The sequence below is a fragment of the Caretta caretta genome, chromosome 7 (assembly GCF_965140235.1).
Source record: "Caretta caretta isolate rCarCar2 chromosome 7, rCarCar1.hap1, whole genome shotgun sequence".
Taxonomy (NCBI): Eukaryota; Metazoa; Chordata; order Testudines; family Cheloniidae; genus Caretta; species Caretta caretta.
The window spans coordinates 5,609,479-5,625,525 of NC_134212.1; the positions used below are offsets into that span (position 1 = coordinate 5,609,479).

The 16,047-nt window shown below is 43.9% G+C and overlaps 1 protein-coding gene across 1 annotated transcript; it reads left to right on the forward strand.

Annotated features, from left to right (window-relative positions):
- The first annotated feature begins 6,527 nt into the window (after window positions 1–6,527).
- On the forward strand, window positions 6,528–15,507 carry SNTN (sentan, cilia apical structure protein). The gene is made up of 4 exons (XM_048859030.2): window positions 6,528–6,666; window positions 7,716–7,750; window positions 9,966–10,105; window positions 13,676–15,507. Exons 1-4 carry the CDS (start codon window positions 6,557–6,559, stop codon window positions 13,832–13,834), a joined length of 444 nt encoding a protein of 147 aa, XP_048714987.1. The 5' UTR covers window positions 6,528–6,556; the 3' UTR covers window positions 13,835–15,507.
- The last annotated feature ends 540 nt before the right edge of the window (window positions 15,508–16,047 follow it).

A 16,047-nucleotide genomic window follows, 5' to 3' on the forward strand; every position in this document is an offset into this window, starting at 1 on the left:
AATAGCATTCATTGATGTCAGTGAGAATTTCCCACACGCGTAGAGTCCCTTTGAAATTAACTAGCACGTGCTGATCGAACGCATGTTAAAAATCCAGAACAGATTCAGCTTCCAGCCAAGAATGGATCCCCAAAGCCATGGCTCAGACTATACCGGACCAGAGCTCTGACTCCAGTTGTTCTGTGCTTGATTCCAGGGGAAACCAGAAAGTCAGTGGATACAGACTTTAGTGAATTGCTGCCACTCGGCGTGTAACAAGCTGTGGCTATGTACATATAGGTGCAACGGTCATCAGCTAAATTACATGTATGCAGACAGGGGATAGGACTCTGGATTGTTTGTTCTAGTAACACAGGGTTCAACCACATGAGCTAAAGGCAAATCACCATTAGTGCTCGCAGAATTGGATCCTGTGTCCTCTTTTTAGGCCAGCAAACAGAACATGAGAAAATTCACAAATAATTTAGCAGGTCTGATTCCGTTCACCAAAGGGGAGAGGGAGATGTACACACTGGTGAAGGGATTAAAGACATATGCTAGACCATTGGGATAAGTGGACCAGTTTTTATATAATGGGTGCACTTAAAGATCTACTTCTAATGGTTTTCCCATTTTGAGGATATATAATGTATTTCAAAGTGTAGAGTAGTAGAAACATTAAGTGTACCTGCTCTGGTCAATATCACTTTCAGCTTCTCATGCTTTGGCTGCAATACTTGGGTTGCAAACCTTGCAGGAGAATTTTGTTTTATCAAAACAGTTTCCACCAGAATTTTTTTTTAAATTCCATTTTAAAAAAATCTGTTGATGAAATGTTTGGTAAATATATAAAAAGAATGCTGTAGAAATAGGGTTGCCAACTTTATAATCACACAAAACCGAACACCCTTGCCCCACCCCCTGCCCCACCCCTTCCGCAAGGCCCTGCCCCACTCTGCCCCTTCTCTGAGGTTCCACCCCCACTCACTCCATCCTACCTCCCTCTGTCGCTTGCTCTCCCCCCACCGTCACCAACTCATTCATTTTCACTGGGCTGGGACTGGGAGTTGGGGTGCGGGAGGGAGGGAGGGCTCTGGTTGGGGGTGCATGCTCTGGGGCCAGAAATGAGGGGGTCAGGATGTGGAAGGGTGCTCCAGGCTGGGGCAGAGGGTTGGCATGTAGTGGGGAATTCCCACGCAATGAGAGCTGCGGAGCTGGTGCTCAGGGCGGGGGCAGCATGCAGAGCCCCCTGGCAGTACTTCTGCCTAGGGGCCGCAGGGATATGTCATCGTTTCCAAGGACCTGCACAGAGCCAGCCTCATGCCAACTGGACTTTTAATGACCCAGTCATCAGTGATGACTTGATCCGTCAGGGTCCCTTTTTGAACCAGTGTTCCAGTCGAAAACTGGACACCTGGCCACCCTATCTAGAAAATTACACAAACTTCAAGAAGATTTGGACCTACATATGAGACATCAACTTTGGCACCTGTAAATAAGTATTTACAAGTGTCAACCCAAGAGATGACCTAAGCAAATAATGTCATATCCTGTATTTATTTTAGTAGTGAAATGAAGATTATTTTAAATAGCCACAACAATTATTATTAAAATCAAACTACTCTTAACAATGGTACATTTTATAATAATCCATACTAATAGAATTCATTCGTTCATATGAAGATAAGATCCCAATGAGAATGAAATTCCCCTTACCAAAAAAAACCTAATATATTACCTTCTTGGCTGCAATTTAGCAGCATTTCTGCTCCCATAAGACTACACAACTATGTTTTGATTGAAGAGATGTCAGGGCTAGAAAGTCTGAAGGCATTAGGAAAAGGGAAGCCCTGCCAAATCCATTATTCTTGTTTGGGCTTTAAATTTTAGTGGTAGCTGTAATGATATCTACTAAGCTGTTAGTCTTTACTCAAAACATACTCCCTCCCAAACCTGGGCAAGCCCATGCATGTTTATAGGTATTGTTGAGTTCAACGCCATAGAATTCAGGACTCTCATGACATGGTACATATTGTATTAGAAATGTAGACCAACATGAAGATTCGGAATTCTTTAGTGTATAAAAAAGGAAACACCTCTGGGAGAATGCCAAGAAGAAACTTCATAGCCTGGTCTTTTGCAGCTGCAATTAATTTAAATGATTGCATGAATAATTTATGCAGTCATGTGTTTGTGTGTGCATTATTGTGGGCATGTGAAATCTGCTAAAACTTGTCCAGTCAATAATAATGAATGATTTGCACATTACAGTATAGCTAGAAATCAAGATAGCTGTGTAAAACAGAATAATGTGTATATATACACAAGTATATTCTTACGTGCCGTATGTGTGTGTGTGTGTGTATCTGGGTTTAAAGCCTGAACAAAATACTTCGACAGAAAGTTGCTTAATATTGTGAAATCTGATCATTTAAAAAAGATGTGTTTTCTCTTTAATATTTAAGTTTGCATATATATCCTTAACACAGAATCACAGACATGATAGATGGAAGAAACCTGTTAGTTCATGCCCGGGTCACAGAGTTGCCCTCTTTCAGTTGTTTATCTGTGTATTTCAATTATGTGTTTACAAAATGTCAACTACTTCTGGCTGAATTTTAAATAGAGGTGGAAAGTGCCATGAGCCCTAACAACATTTGCAGCTACTCTGTGCAAGCTAAGAGTAATTAAATCTCATGCTGCAGAGTATGAATTGATTGCTTGCAGCATGCAGGCATGGATTTTTCACCCAAATACAACATGGCATGGCTGCTACATTATAGAGATTTTTCATCTTCCTTTGACCAGCATTGGCTACCTCTAGAGACAGCATGGTAGAAGAGATGGGCCAAAATGGTGGGGAAGGTGAGCTCAGAGGTTGGTGGCACACCATCCATTGTCAGAGTGATACAGGGCCGATTTGGTCACGTGCAAGCCAGTGCGGCATTGACTGGCCTATGTCAGGGGGTGGAGAAGCCCTCCATTAACTGCTAGGCCAGCCCTCCCAGGCCAAATGAGGCAGCCGCTGTGGTTGGGTGCACACCCTTCCCCCCCCCCCCCCACACACTTTACCTGAATTTGAGAGGAGCTGTGAATATGGGGGCAAACAGAGATCAGTGGGTGAATCAGTCTAGGGTTTGGGGCACCGGGGACGTAGCAAGCAGTGTTTTGACACTGCACACGTGGGCCCTCCTTGCTCTGAGGCAGAGGAAGGTGAGTAAGCAGGAGAGGTAGCAGGAGAATCACAGGAGTTACTGTGGGAATGAACCAGTCATCTCTGTCTACATGCTTTCTTTTTTTTTTTGGTTTGCATGGGGTCTGGTTTGCGCTGGGTACATTGGGAGCACATGTCCGTGGATGACCAGCATATGGGAACAGTCCATTAGCATGTGCAAAGATGACAAGTAGAGGTTGTGAAAAACCTGTCTTGAAGCCATACAGGTCAGGGAATGAGTAGCAAGAAGTGGTGCATATCGGAGTTGTGTTCTGGGGGGTCTGCTGTTGCACATTTGGGGTGAAATTCACCTCCAGGCAGGGGCTCGCCCTTTATATCCCACTTCAACTCGGGTTGCCAATGCTTGTTGATACATTCTACCTGGATAATGTATCCCGGATAACGTATCCCATGTCTGTTTCAACTCATTTCTCACCCAACAGGGAAGTTACTCACTGTCACTGCCGGAGTTCAGATCATCCTGAGGACTGGGGAGCCAAGGTAATACAAATGAGGATCCTCGAGGTATGCAGAGTCAAATCTACAGATTACAAAAAGCAAGCATGCGGAGGGCTGCCTTTGCTCTCCAGACGCTTGTTGCAGCTGAGATACGCGCATCAAGTTTCCCGTTTCGATCCATATTTTTGCCCTGGACTCTAAGACCAAAATGTTCTTAACTTCTTGCACATTAACCAAGCTGTAAAACATTTGATGCCTTGTTTTATGGTCCTAGAGATGAAAAAGCGAATTATTGCTTCACCACGAGAAAGGTGTTTTGCTTTTTTGTTTTGTTTTTTAACTGATGGCAGATTACTAAACCCTAACTCTTGTTTAATTTTAGTGTGTTAATTGATGGGATAATGAGCATTGATTATATGTGTTTTGGCTGCGTCACTGCAATTATGGCTCTGTTTTATTCATGAGCCAATCCCGAAGAATGCACTGGAGAGGTAAGACAGCTTAAACCTTTCAAAAGAGGCTCAGAGTTGTCTGAGTAATGACACTCTTAGATGGAAAATTAGGGGTTCTCTTTTCCCAGGCTTTTTAAGATACTTAAAATCCAAGAACAGTAAGGTGGTGAACATCCTTAGTCATTATGCTTCAGTAATTTAGTTTCTTCTGAATGAGGAAAACATTTTAATTCTCTCGGCCATCTGTTGCAGTCTCCTTTGACTGTCCTGTTCCATAAAGTCTCATTCTGGGTAGTTTTGTCATTGGTATTTTACCCCTTAGCAGGAAAAGTGAGTTGGAAATTGTTGAAGCCATCCTATTCACTGTCCAATCTTAGAGGGGGAAGGACCTATAGGACTTTCAGGTATAAGCCTATAGGCTCATAGGTAAAGCAGACAGAGCCATGCTCAAAGCAATTTTTGGAGAACTTTGACAAGAAATGTGCAATGTGTGCCAGTGTATTTTCAAATATCAGCAGTCATGCTGAGACATAACGGAGTTAAGAGGCGTTCTGAGAGTGGGGATTGAGCTGTCATGTGGCTCTGTGATTTTTTGGAAGCGGAGACCATCCGCTACAGTCTAAATGAAACACAGGATTACTCTTAGATGCGATTTTGCAAGAAGCCTAAGAAAAGACAGAACACCTCCTCCTACCACAGTGTGGAAAAAATTATTAGAAAGGCCGCATGCTCTAGGGTACAACCACTGGCCTAGGAGGTGGTCTAATCCCGTGTATGACAATGACTCACTGTGTGGCCTTGGAAAAATTACTTAACCTCCCCAGCCTTGTCCACACTAGGAAAATTATCCAGTGTCCACACGAAGTGCAGCTGACCCAGTGCTGTGGCTTTGTTTCCTTGTTTGGGAAATGGAGGTAATGAAAGAGGTACTCTGACCTCTTCTGTCTCCTGTACACAAAGGGACAGAATCTGGCCCTAATTCCCCTGCTGGGGGTGCCCTTAGTGTGGGGGAGACCCTAGTGGGCACAGATGGAGAATTAACAGCATCTACTCCACTTGTCTCACAGCCTCTACCACAGGGGGCATGCCAGGAAACGGGGAGGAGGCGTGGCTGGAACCTGCTGCCCTCCAGCTGTGTTCAGGGGGTGCACGCTCCCTTAGATACTGTTGTCAGCTGGCACAAGTTGGAGCAGCCCCCAGGATGCTCTCACCTGCGCTGGGCCAGAGAATCCAGACGTCAGAACTGGTTCCATGTTGGTGGTCCTGCTGTGTGCTGAGCTCAGGGTCTGCTGTGGGCAGCAGAGAATCAAGCCCACGATTCCTGCTTACTTGCCTCGCAGGTGTTGTTAGTGTTGACCAGTTAACGTTTGCCCAGCACCTTGAGAACACAAAGCACTGCATTCACATGAATACTGTTACTTTAAAAGGCTAAACCAGTCTGGTGCCATTTATTCTGGAGAACAAGAGGACTTCAGGGACAAGTTTCAGTGGCACGTATGTGAGAAGGGACCACTTTGTGGTAAATCGATGCCATCAAACCTGGACTCAGGATGTCAAAAGGAGGTTGAGTAGATGGTAGGTGTGCTTACAACTGCCAAGTTCGTTCCTTTTCATGCTAGCACAGTGACCACTGACATGGTGTCTGTCATGCAGGATAGCTCAGGAGAGCTTGTTGCTCAGTTAGTTTCAGCTCACTTTGAAACTTTTTCCTGAAGAAGGAGGAGAGCTCAGAGCCTGATCATTCCTGGAGAGTGTGTGTGCGCTGAACAGCATGACTAGTCCTTGGCATGACAAGCGTCTACACACAAATTTGCCACAAGTGTTCTAAAGGCACCTTTACATTAGACCTGCTGCAAAAAAGTCTGTGGCCTTGTCTTGATTAGGATTTAAAAGTATGTTATTACAAGATGTTAGCTAACACACGATAAATCTCCAGTGTAGACAAAGCAGTATAGTTTAACTCCTGCTAAGCTGGTCTAATTGAAGCCTGGCATTGAACATTTATGGCTTGTCTACACAGTGCTGCAGTCTGATCTACGGGGGTTATGAATTACAGAGCGCTCTAACTCCCCCATATAGAGCCTGCTGGCGCAAACTAAAAGGTATGTAGTTCATACTGATGTAGTCAGTACCAAAAGAGTACATCAAAGGCCTTTAAAGTCAATGGGAAGATTCCCATGGTTCAGGCCCCCATTGAATCCAGTTCACTTCCTCTTAGTCTTATATAAAATAAACAGCAACTTCTACTTTCCGATACCTCTCCATTGTCTCAAACAGGCTGCTCCAGACTGATTTATTTAGCTAGCTTCACCAAGTGGCATTTACATTATTGATGGGGCATGCTGAAGCCAGGCTGTGTGCTCTTTCCCTTTCACAGCAGGGAGTTTGAATTCATCTGTTTGCAATTACTTGAGTTGCTTAGAGATCATAAACAACAAGGCTATTGTGAAGGATGTGTGGCTGTACTCCTAGCACTCAGAACTCAAAACTATATTCCATAAATCAAACCGGTGCTGCTCCCACCCAAAAAACAACTTCAGCTACCGCAAACATGCCCAAACGGTAAGTGAAAATTTTGTTCTTTAACAATCTGACATTTGTCTTAAAGTTCATTATGCAGACAGATTTGTCTATATCCATCACAAGAGATGGATTCCACAGCATGATGGCTCATCTATAATTAGTTTCCAGCACTTTAGCGAAAGTAATCATGCTTTAAATTTTAATAGAACGTAGGAAGAGCCCTTCTCACCAAAATGACTTCTGGTAAAAATAAAAACCACATATGCTGCGCTCCAGAAGTGGGAATGGTACAGAGTGGAAAGTGCATAGACCTGCTGTATTTCTCCAGGGTGCACTCCAAACCAAGTCTGAACACTTACAATTGCTGTCGTACTTTCATGCTTTGAAAATGAAAATGAGCATCCAGTGGTTCTCAACCAGGGTACGTGTCCCCCGGGGGTACGCAGAGGTCTTCCACCGGGTCCATCAACTCCTCTAGAGATTTGCCTAGTTTTACACAGGGCTATCTACAAAGCACTAGCGAACTCAGTACAAACTAAAATTTCATACAGACAATGACTTGTTTATACTGCTCTCTATACACTGAAATCTAAGTACAATGCTTATATTCCACTTGATGTATTTTATAATGATATGGTAAAAAGGAGAATAAGCAATTTTTCAGCACTAGTGGGCTGTGGCACTTTTGTATTTTTATGTCTGATTTTGTAAGCAGGTTGGTTTTAAGTCAGGTGGAACTTGGGGATACGCAAGACAAATCAGACTCCTGAAAGGGTACAGTCGTCTGAAAAAGTGGAGAGCCACTGTGTTACAGTTTGTTCCACTTATTTCATATTTCATACAAATGATGGGCCAGAAGCTGAGTCTGAGAATCAGAAAAAGTCCATTGTTGTTGGATTATTTTGTGATAGTAGTTTGTAAGAATATTGATCTTTCCACGATGGAGGAAACTCATTCCTTTTTGAGGAGCCCTATGATACAGTCTGTGGAATGGAATAAAATGAGTAGAAATGAGTCAGTTAGTTTATGAAGGAACTAGTCACACAAGGTTCACCAGTGTAACAGCATTTCTTCCCTCTTGTTACCAGCCTACCTATATCCAAGCAGCTGGCTTCTGTGAAAGGTAAGGAGACCGACTCCACATGGTTCCTTAATCCTTTTGGGTTCTGATTTTCAAGACAAAAAACATCAACAGCAGGAAATAATGGAAATTTAGTGGCGACCCCAAAATCCCACTGCTCAGGCCACAGCCAATGGCAAATAGAATTGGAAGAGTTGTGAGTGAGTCCTCTGTCCTTCACTGCTGGGGCTTTTGCGGACAGCAGAACGGGACGCCCCTTTTAGAGGGATCTCCATTGCAGAGTGATGGGGGCATGGAAATGTAATTAGCCCCAGACTGTGTTATGCTTCCAGGGGGGATCTGCCCAGGCTCAGGGAACATGGGGCGGGGGACGACTGCATCTCGCACCTTGTCCTGCCTCCGGCTTGCCCCTTCCCTCCTGCAAACCTATAGGGAGCCCACCTCAGGGGACAGGAGAAGCAGAGCTGCTGCCTCTTGAGGTCACGGGCTCTACTTTAGAAATGGGGAGCCAAGGTCTGCCCACATCTCTGGGGCATGATCGGGCCCTCAAGGTGGACCCAGGTCTTTGGGATTTAGCCCGTTGATCTAGCTGGGAGTTGAATACACTCAGTAGTTCCCAGGATTTACCCCATGCTTAGAAGTTACACCTCCTCTGCCTGAATGTTTCCATTCTCTGCCCGTCCCTAGACAATACTGCCCAGCAGTGGGCAGCATTTTCCCCAGGGTAGGGGGCCAGCTCAGACCCCGGCACCACTTAAGTTTTACAAGGAGAGTGTATGTGAAGCCCAGGCTCTCGGCGCAGGGGTGAATTTCACCCTGCCTGTACGTCTGTATTATAGTGGCATCTACAACGTGCTTTGCACAGACTCACCGGAAGAGCTAGTGCCTGCTCTGCAGAACTGGGACAAAACCCAGACGGGAGGGCAGAGTGAGGGGCAGGTGGGAAACGACAGGTCAGAAAATGGGCTTTTTGCCATGATGAATTTTGAGTTTTTGGTGAAAAATCCTCTGTCAAAATATTTTGGCTAAGACCAAATATTTCAATTCTGAGATGCCACCCTGGGGCCTCACTGGAGTTGCAGTTTGGGCACCTCATGCGCCCATTCTCCTCTGGAGACTGGGATCCCTCCTCAGACTACATCTCCCATGATGCCCCACATTGGGGAAGGGAGGCGGTACATTGTGGCTGTCGCATGGCTACAGTGCATCCTGGGAGATGAAGTCCAACTGAGGAGCATGCCCCATAGAGGAGATAGGGAGCAAAAGGCACCTGACCACAACTTCCATGAGGCATCATAGCAGCATTTCAGAATCATAATATTTACATTTTTAGTCAAAAGATATTTAGTTCTTCAATGGAAAAAAATCAAGATTTCCTGCAGAAAGCAGACACCTTTCACGGAAAATTCTGTTTGGTCAAAAACTCAATTTTCCATCAAAAAACAGTTTCATTGGAAAAATTGTCACTGGCCCTAGGTATAACATAAGAGAATCCAGCCCTACATATTTAGTGCTATGCCTGTGTAACCCCGCTACACTGAGTGGCTCTCTGTGTCCCCCCATCCCACCCCCGCCAGTGGCTGGACCACGTTTAAGTCTGCCACAGTTTTTGAACTAACAGACCCAGTGACCTAGACCCACAGCACTGGTTATACCTGGCTCACTTTTTGTTAGTGCTTTTGTTTTATATTTATTCATAGCATAAAATCTTAGTGGTAGGGTGCATTGAAATTTTGGCAGGGCATAGTGCATGTTGGTACCTCGCTTGTAATAAATTCTGGGCCAGATCCTCAGGTGGTACAAATTGTCAGAGGTTTATTACTTTCATGGAGCTACACTGATTTACACCAGCTGAGGGTCAGGAGACCAATTCAGAGCCGGAATCAGGCCTGCTGGTGAGAACCAGGAACCAGGGCCAGAGTCAGTCCAAATGCCAGAGCCCAGAGTTGAGACAGAGCTGGAGCCAGGAATCAGAGGCGAGGGTCAGAGCCAGATTACCGGGAGTCAGGGAAGGCAGGAGCAAGGCTGGGACAGGAGTGGAACACGGCTGGGTGCAGGGCAGAAGCAGAGCTTGGAGTCAGGCAAGCACAGGAAGGCAGAGAATCTACAGAGGTGAGCACTGTTCAGCTGTGGCCCAGCGGCACTTGTGATTGGGCAGGCACCGCTGCAGGCTCTCATTCCTGACACTAGGGCTGTTTCTAGCACAACATTTTCAATAATATTGCAAACCTTTGTATGTGTCGTCTTCTTCCCATAGCTCTCGGGAAAGGCTCAGACCTGGAGAAAGCATTTGCTACCGCGGCCTTGGTTTACAACAACTCTGCTGACCCCGATGGCAAACTCAGCAAAGCTGAAACCAAAACCCTGCTGCAAACTCAGTTTATGAATTTCATACAGGTAAGAAAAGCATGTCGAGCGGGTGTCCAGAGCCCAGCCCTGTGCAAGTTCACCTCTAGGACAGGTCAGCCCCTTTTGTCATTGCCGGTCAAGATGTTTTCATTGTGCACCGTTTGCGCAATCGCAGCCGACTTGCATACTTGGAAGCATGAAACATGCATTGGACAAACTGAACTATCCAACTTCCAATCTCCTTTCCGGGCGAACCCTTTGCCCCGTGTCTGCCTTTCACCTAACGACCAAACAAATTATTCCTCAGCGTGGGAAGGCATTTTGGAGGCTGCAGATACAACGTGCATATTGTCGCCTTGCAAATCTCCAGTGAGATTTTAATGACTATGTAAATACATTGTTGATGGATTCCTTGTCTGTATTCTTGGCCACCTCCGTATGCAACACAGGGCAAGAAATTGAAAAACCATGGTTAAAGTATCTGCCTGCATTTCCATCTGGAATGTAGCACAATTACAAGGGCTCAGACAAAGACTGGATACTGGGTATTTGTGGCAGGAAGAAATGCACACACGTTTAATGCTGCATCTGCCATTACATCATAAACACCTGACATGAGAATCAGACTTAGACCCCCAGAGCAGATGACACCAGATAAATTGCAGAGGCATAAATGATCTCTCCAGGAGACGGAGAGCTGAAAGCACCATGTTATCAGCACCTCTTTTTGAGAGTGTTACTGACAGCTCTACAGGGGATCTTGTCATCCCAACCTTGCTAGCTCTGTCTGGAATAAAAACACAGTATGAGAGGAGGAAAGGAACTCAGTGGAGGTTGAAATAAGGGAAGAATATATTATTTCATATGGGTTCTAAATACATAGGGCCGGATTCCATGATGCACACAGCTTCCATTGGGTGCAGAAGAGAGGGGAGGCTGTTGGAGGGCCAGATAAAGCTTCTTGATTCTTCATCTGGCACCAGCACTGGGCACAGTTTCGAGCAGCCTATTGGCTGCTCTAACATGCACTACTCATGAATTATCCACGCTTAAGAAATAAAGATTGGATTTTCCTCAGCACTCCTGGCCAGCAAAGTTAAGGACAAAAAAAGGAATATTTTAAGTATATTAGGAACAAAAGAATCCTAACAACGGTGCTGGTACATCATTAGATAGAAATAGTAGAATTGTCAATAATAATGCAGAAGAAGCAGAAGTGTTCAATAAATATTTCTGTCCTATATTTAGAAATAGGCAGTTTATGTATTCATATCCTATGATGATGATGATGGAAAATAGTAAGTCAGGAATATGAGCAGCTACTAAAGTCAGAAATGTTTAAATGAGCAGATCCAGTTAATTTGCATCCCAGACTTTTAAAAGAGCTGGCCACAGAGCTCTTTGGACTTTTAACATGAATTTTTCAATGGACAATGGGGGCGTCCTAGAGGACCAGAAGAAAGTGAATGTGCCAATAGTTAAAAAGGGTAAAAAGACTTGTCAGTCTGACATCAATCCTGGCCAAAATGATGAAAAGGCTGATACAGGACTTGATTAATAAAGAACTAAAGGAGAATAGTATAATGAATGCCAGGTTTATGAAAAATAGGCCCTATCAGTCTAAGTTGATATCTTCTTTGGATTACAAGTTTGGTTGATAAAAGTAATAGCTTTGATGTAATATACAGTAACAGCTTTGGTATCTGGCATGTTGCGGGAGTCGGGGTGCTGGCGAGTAAAAAATTGCAGTTAACTAAGAGGGAGAGAGTTTGGGTGTGGGAGGGGGCTCAGGGCTGGGGGTTGGGGTGCGGGAGGGAGTGTGGGGCATGAGCTCTGGGCGGGAGTTTGGGTGCGGGAGAGGGCTCGGGGCACAGGGTTGGGGTGCGGGAGGGGTTTCGTGGTGCCAGATCCAGGTGGCGCTCACCTTGGGCAGCTCCCCGCAAACAGAGACTTGTCGCTGTCCTCCTCCCGAAGGCACTGCCCCAGCAGCTCCCATTGGGCACGGTTCCCAGCCAATGGGAGCTGCGGGGCTGGCACTTGGGCTGGGGGCAGTGTGCAGAGCTGCCTAGCCACGCCTCCACCTAGGAGCAGCAGGGACATGTTACCATTTGCGGGGAGCCACACGGAGCCAGTTAGGGAGCCTGCTGGCCTCGCACCAACGGGACTATAAATCGGACTTTCATTGAAGATCAAAAATGCCAGTTTATAGAGCTTTCCACTTGGTAGAGTGCTGGATAACAGTTTTTACTGTACATAGTTTTCTGTAAGGCATTTGACTTGGTACCACACAACATTTTGATTAATGAACTAGAATAATACAAAGTCAACATGGGACACATTAAATGCATTGAAAACTGGGTAACTGATGTGCCTCAACATTTAATTGTAATGGGGAATGACTGAGGGGGTCTATTTCAAGTGAGGTCCCATGGAGATCAGGAAAGACTGATGGAGCTCCAACTATTTAGCTTATCAAAGAAAAAGGTTACGGTGTGACTTGATTATAGTTTGTAAGTACCTATATGGAAAACAGAAATTTGGTAATACAGGTCTGTACATCTGGCAGACAAAGGTATACAAATCAGATGTCAAGAATTATAACATTCATAAACCAGTCAGAGAACACTTCAATCTCTCTGGTCACTCGATTTCTGATCTCAAAGTGACTATCCTTCAACAAAAAAACTTCGAAAACAGACTCCAATGAAAGACTGCTGAATTGCAATTAATTTGCAAATTGGATACAATTAATTTAGGCTTGACTAGAGACTGGGAATGGCTGATTCATTATAAAAAGTAACCTGTTTCCCCTTGTTTTATTATCCCCCCTCCCCCCCCCTGTTCCTCAGACGTTCTTGTTAAACCCTGGATTTGTGCTGGAAATGGCCCACCTTGATTATCATACACATTGTAAGGAGAGTGATCACTTTAGATAAGCTATTACCAGCAGGAGAGTAAGGTGGGGGGAGAGAAAACCTTTTGTAGTGATAAACACCCATTTTTTCATGGTTTGTGTGTATAAAAACACCTTCTGTATTTTCCACAGTATGCATCCGATGAAGTGAGCTTTTTGTAGCTCACGAAAGCTTATACTCAAATAAATTGGTTAGTCTCTAAGGTGCCACAAGTACTCCTTTTCTTAAAGGTATAAGAAGCTCCAGTGGTTTGTTGTTAAAAGCTAGACAAATTTAGACTAGAAATAAGGTGCAAATTATTCACAGCAAGTTTAATTAACCACTGGACAACTTCTCAAGTTTTGTAGTGGATTCTGCATCAGTGGAAATGTTAATATCAAGATTGGATGTTTTTCTAAAAGATCTGCTGTAGTTTATACAGAAATTCATTAAGGAAAGTTCTGTGGCCGGTGTTACCCTGGAGGCCAGACTAGATGTTCACAGTGGTCCCTTCTGGCCTTAGAATGTATTAATTTCCTGTGAGACATGCAGAAATTGCAATGACAGGCATGATTATAAGAAGATGGATGGATGGATGGATGGATGGATGGATAGAAAGGCAGGAAAATGTATCAACATTTACATAAATGTTTTGCTATTTTCAAGAAGATGCTGGAAAAAAGGAATTTTGTGTTAAAAACATTTTTATTAAAATTCTCCACAGGGCCAAGAAAGCAAACCAAAATACCAGGAAATCATTTCTGCCCTGGACGAGGATAAAGACAACAAAATTGATTTTGAAGATTTCATGATCTTGCTCCTCAGCCTCGCTCTGATGTCAGACCTCCTGCAGGAGATCAGAAATGTCAGAACCACGAAATGAGCTGTCCTCCCAGCAGAGACTGAAAGGAAGAGCTGTGTACATAAGGGAAGTGGGAAAACAGGGATAAATGGCAAATATTTGCATGCACTAATACCTACAAATATTTTTTTTCAGATTTGGGAAAATAATCCATTTTCTATTTTTTTGTTTAAAAAATGGAAAATTTCCTTGAGAATTTTCCTCAGCGTTTTTTAATTACTTTGAAAAAATGTTCACAGAAAACATCATTTTCCAACTATCTCTACAACTCACACATGGTAGAACCTTCCACTCCTAAAAGCCTAGAAGGAATTTCCATTTGATCATGTATATAATAATAATAATGACTAAATCTTAGCACTTTTAAATAGCACGTTCCATCAAAGGGCTTGGAATTAATGGACCTGCACTATCCACTCAAGAAATAGATCTTGGAATCATTGTAGATAGTTCTCTGAAAACATCCACTCATTGTGCAGCGGCAGTCAACAAAGCAAACAATGTTAGGAACCATTAGGAAAGGGGTAGATAAAAAAACAGAAAATCTCATAATGCCACTGTGTAAATCCGTCGTACCCCTGGATCTTGAATACTGTATACAGTTCTGGTTGCCCCATCTCAAATACATATATTAGAATAGGAAAAGGTATAGAGGGCAACAGAAATGATGAGGGATATGGAACAGCTTCCACGTGAGGAGAGACTAAACCGGGACTATTCGGCTTAGAAAAGAAACTAATGGGGGAGATATGACGGTGTGGAGAAAGAGAATAAGGAAGCGTTATTTACCCCTTCACATAACACAACCACCAGGGGTCACCCAATGACATTAACAGACAGTAGGTTTAAAACAAACACCAGGAAGTACTTTTTCACACAACACACAGTCAATCCAGTGGAACCTGTTGCCAGGGGATGTTGTGAAGGCCAACAACCGGGTTCAGAAAAGAACTAGATACGTTCATGGAGGATAGGTACATCAACGGCTCTTAGCCAAGACATTCAGGGGTGCAACCCCATGCGCTGGATGTCCCTAAACCTTCCAGGATGACAGGGGATGAATCACTTGATAACTGCCCTGTTCTGTTCATTCCCTCTGAAGCATCCAGCATTGGCCTGATGGCAGACAGGACACTGGGCTAGATGTAGCATTGGTGTGGCCCAGTATGGCTGTTCTTATCTTCACTGGGGAAAAACTAGCCCATGGAGAGGTCAGGTGACCTATTCCATTGTGCGCCATGAGACAGAGATAATGTTCTAAATGGACCCCAGATAACCTGACTCTCCACGGAGTGCTCCGTCTCATCTCAATTATCATGTGCTCAAGAATGATAACTGAGTTTAAATCAAAAAGAACAGGAGTACTTGTTGAACCTTACAGATTAACAAATTTATTTGAGCGTAAGCTTTCGTGAGCTACAGCTCACTTCATTGGACGCATGCAGTGGAAAATACAGTAGGGAGGTTTTATATACACAGAGAACATGAAACAATGGGTGTTACCATACACACTGTAACGAGAGAAAATGATGTTTTCTGTGAACTTTTTTTCAAAGTAATTAAAAACACCCATTGTTTCATGCTCTCTGTGTATATAAAATCTCCCTACTGTATTTTCCACTGCATGCATCCGATGAAGTGAGCTGTAGCTCACGAAAGCTTACGTTCAAATAAATTTGTTAGTCTCTAAGGTGCCACAAGTACTCCTGTTCTTTTTGCAGATACATACTAATACGGCTGCTACTCCGAAACCTGAGTTTAAATCGGTTGCTTTATGATCTGAAAATGACCATGCTAACAACTGCCCAATAAGTGGGTGGGAGAGGGCTTCTTTAAAAGGTTGTCTATTGAAACTGACACCAACCACCCAGCTCTGTGCTTAATTAGGGCCAGATCCTCAACATAAGGATGTTTCTGTGCTGAGTCATACCAACTGAGGCTCTAGTTCACACTCAATATAGAGCCTATTAAAACACCCACTCTCCCACACACCATAGAAAATCCACAGCTTTTTAAACAGCCCGGTACGGTACGGTACAGAAAACATGTCCAAACTCCAGTTCTACGGTCAATTTTTCAATTTTTACATGGGGAAAGTTTCTAAAGGAGGAATTGGAAACAAAAGAGATTTCTCTACAAGATCTTGACACATCCTTAAAAGAGCACTCTGGTGAGAGAGCCAACAAAGCCATTACAACCTCCTAATTTTCTCTTTCCAGGTCTGGAAGAGACAA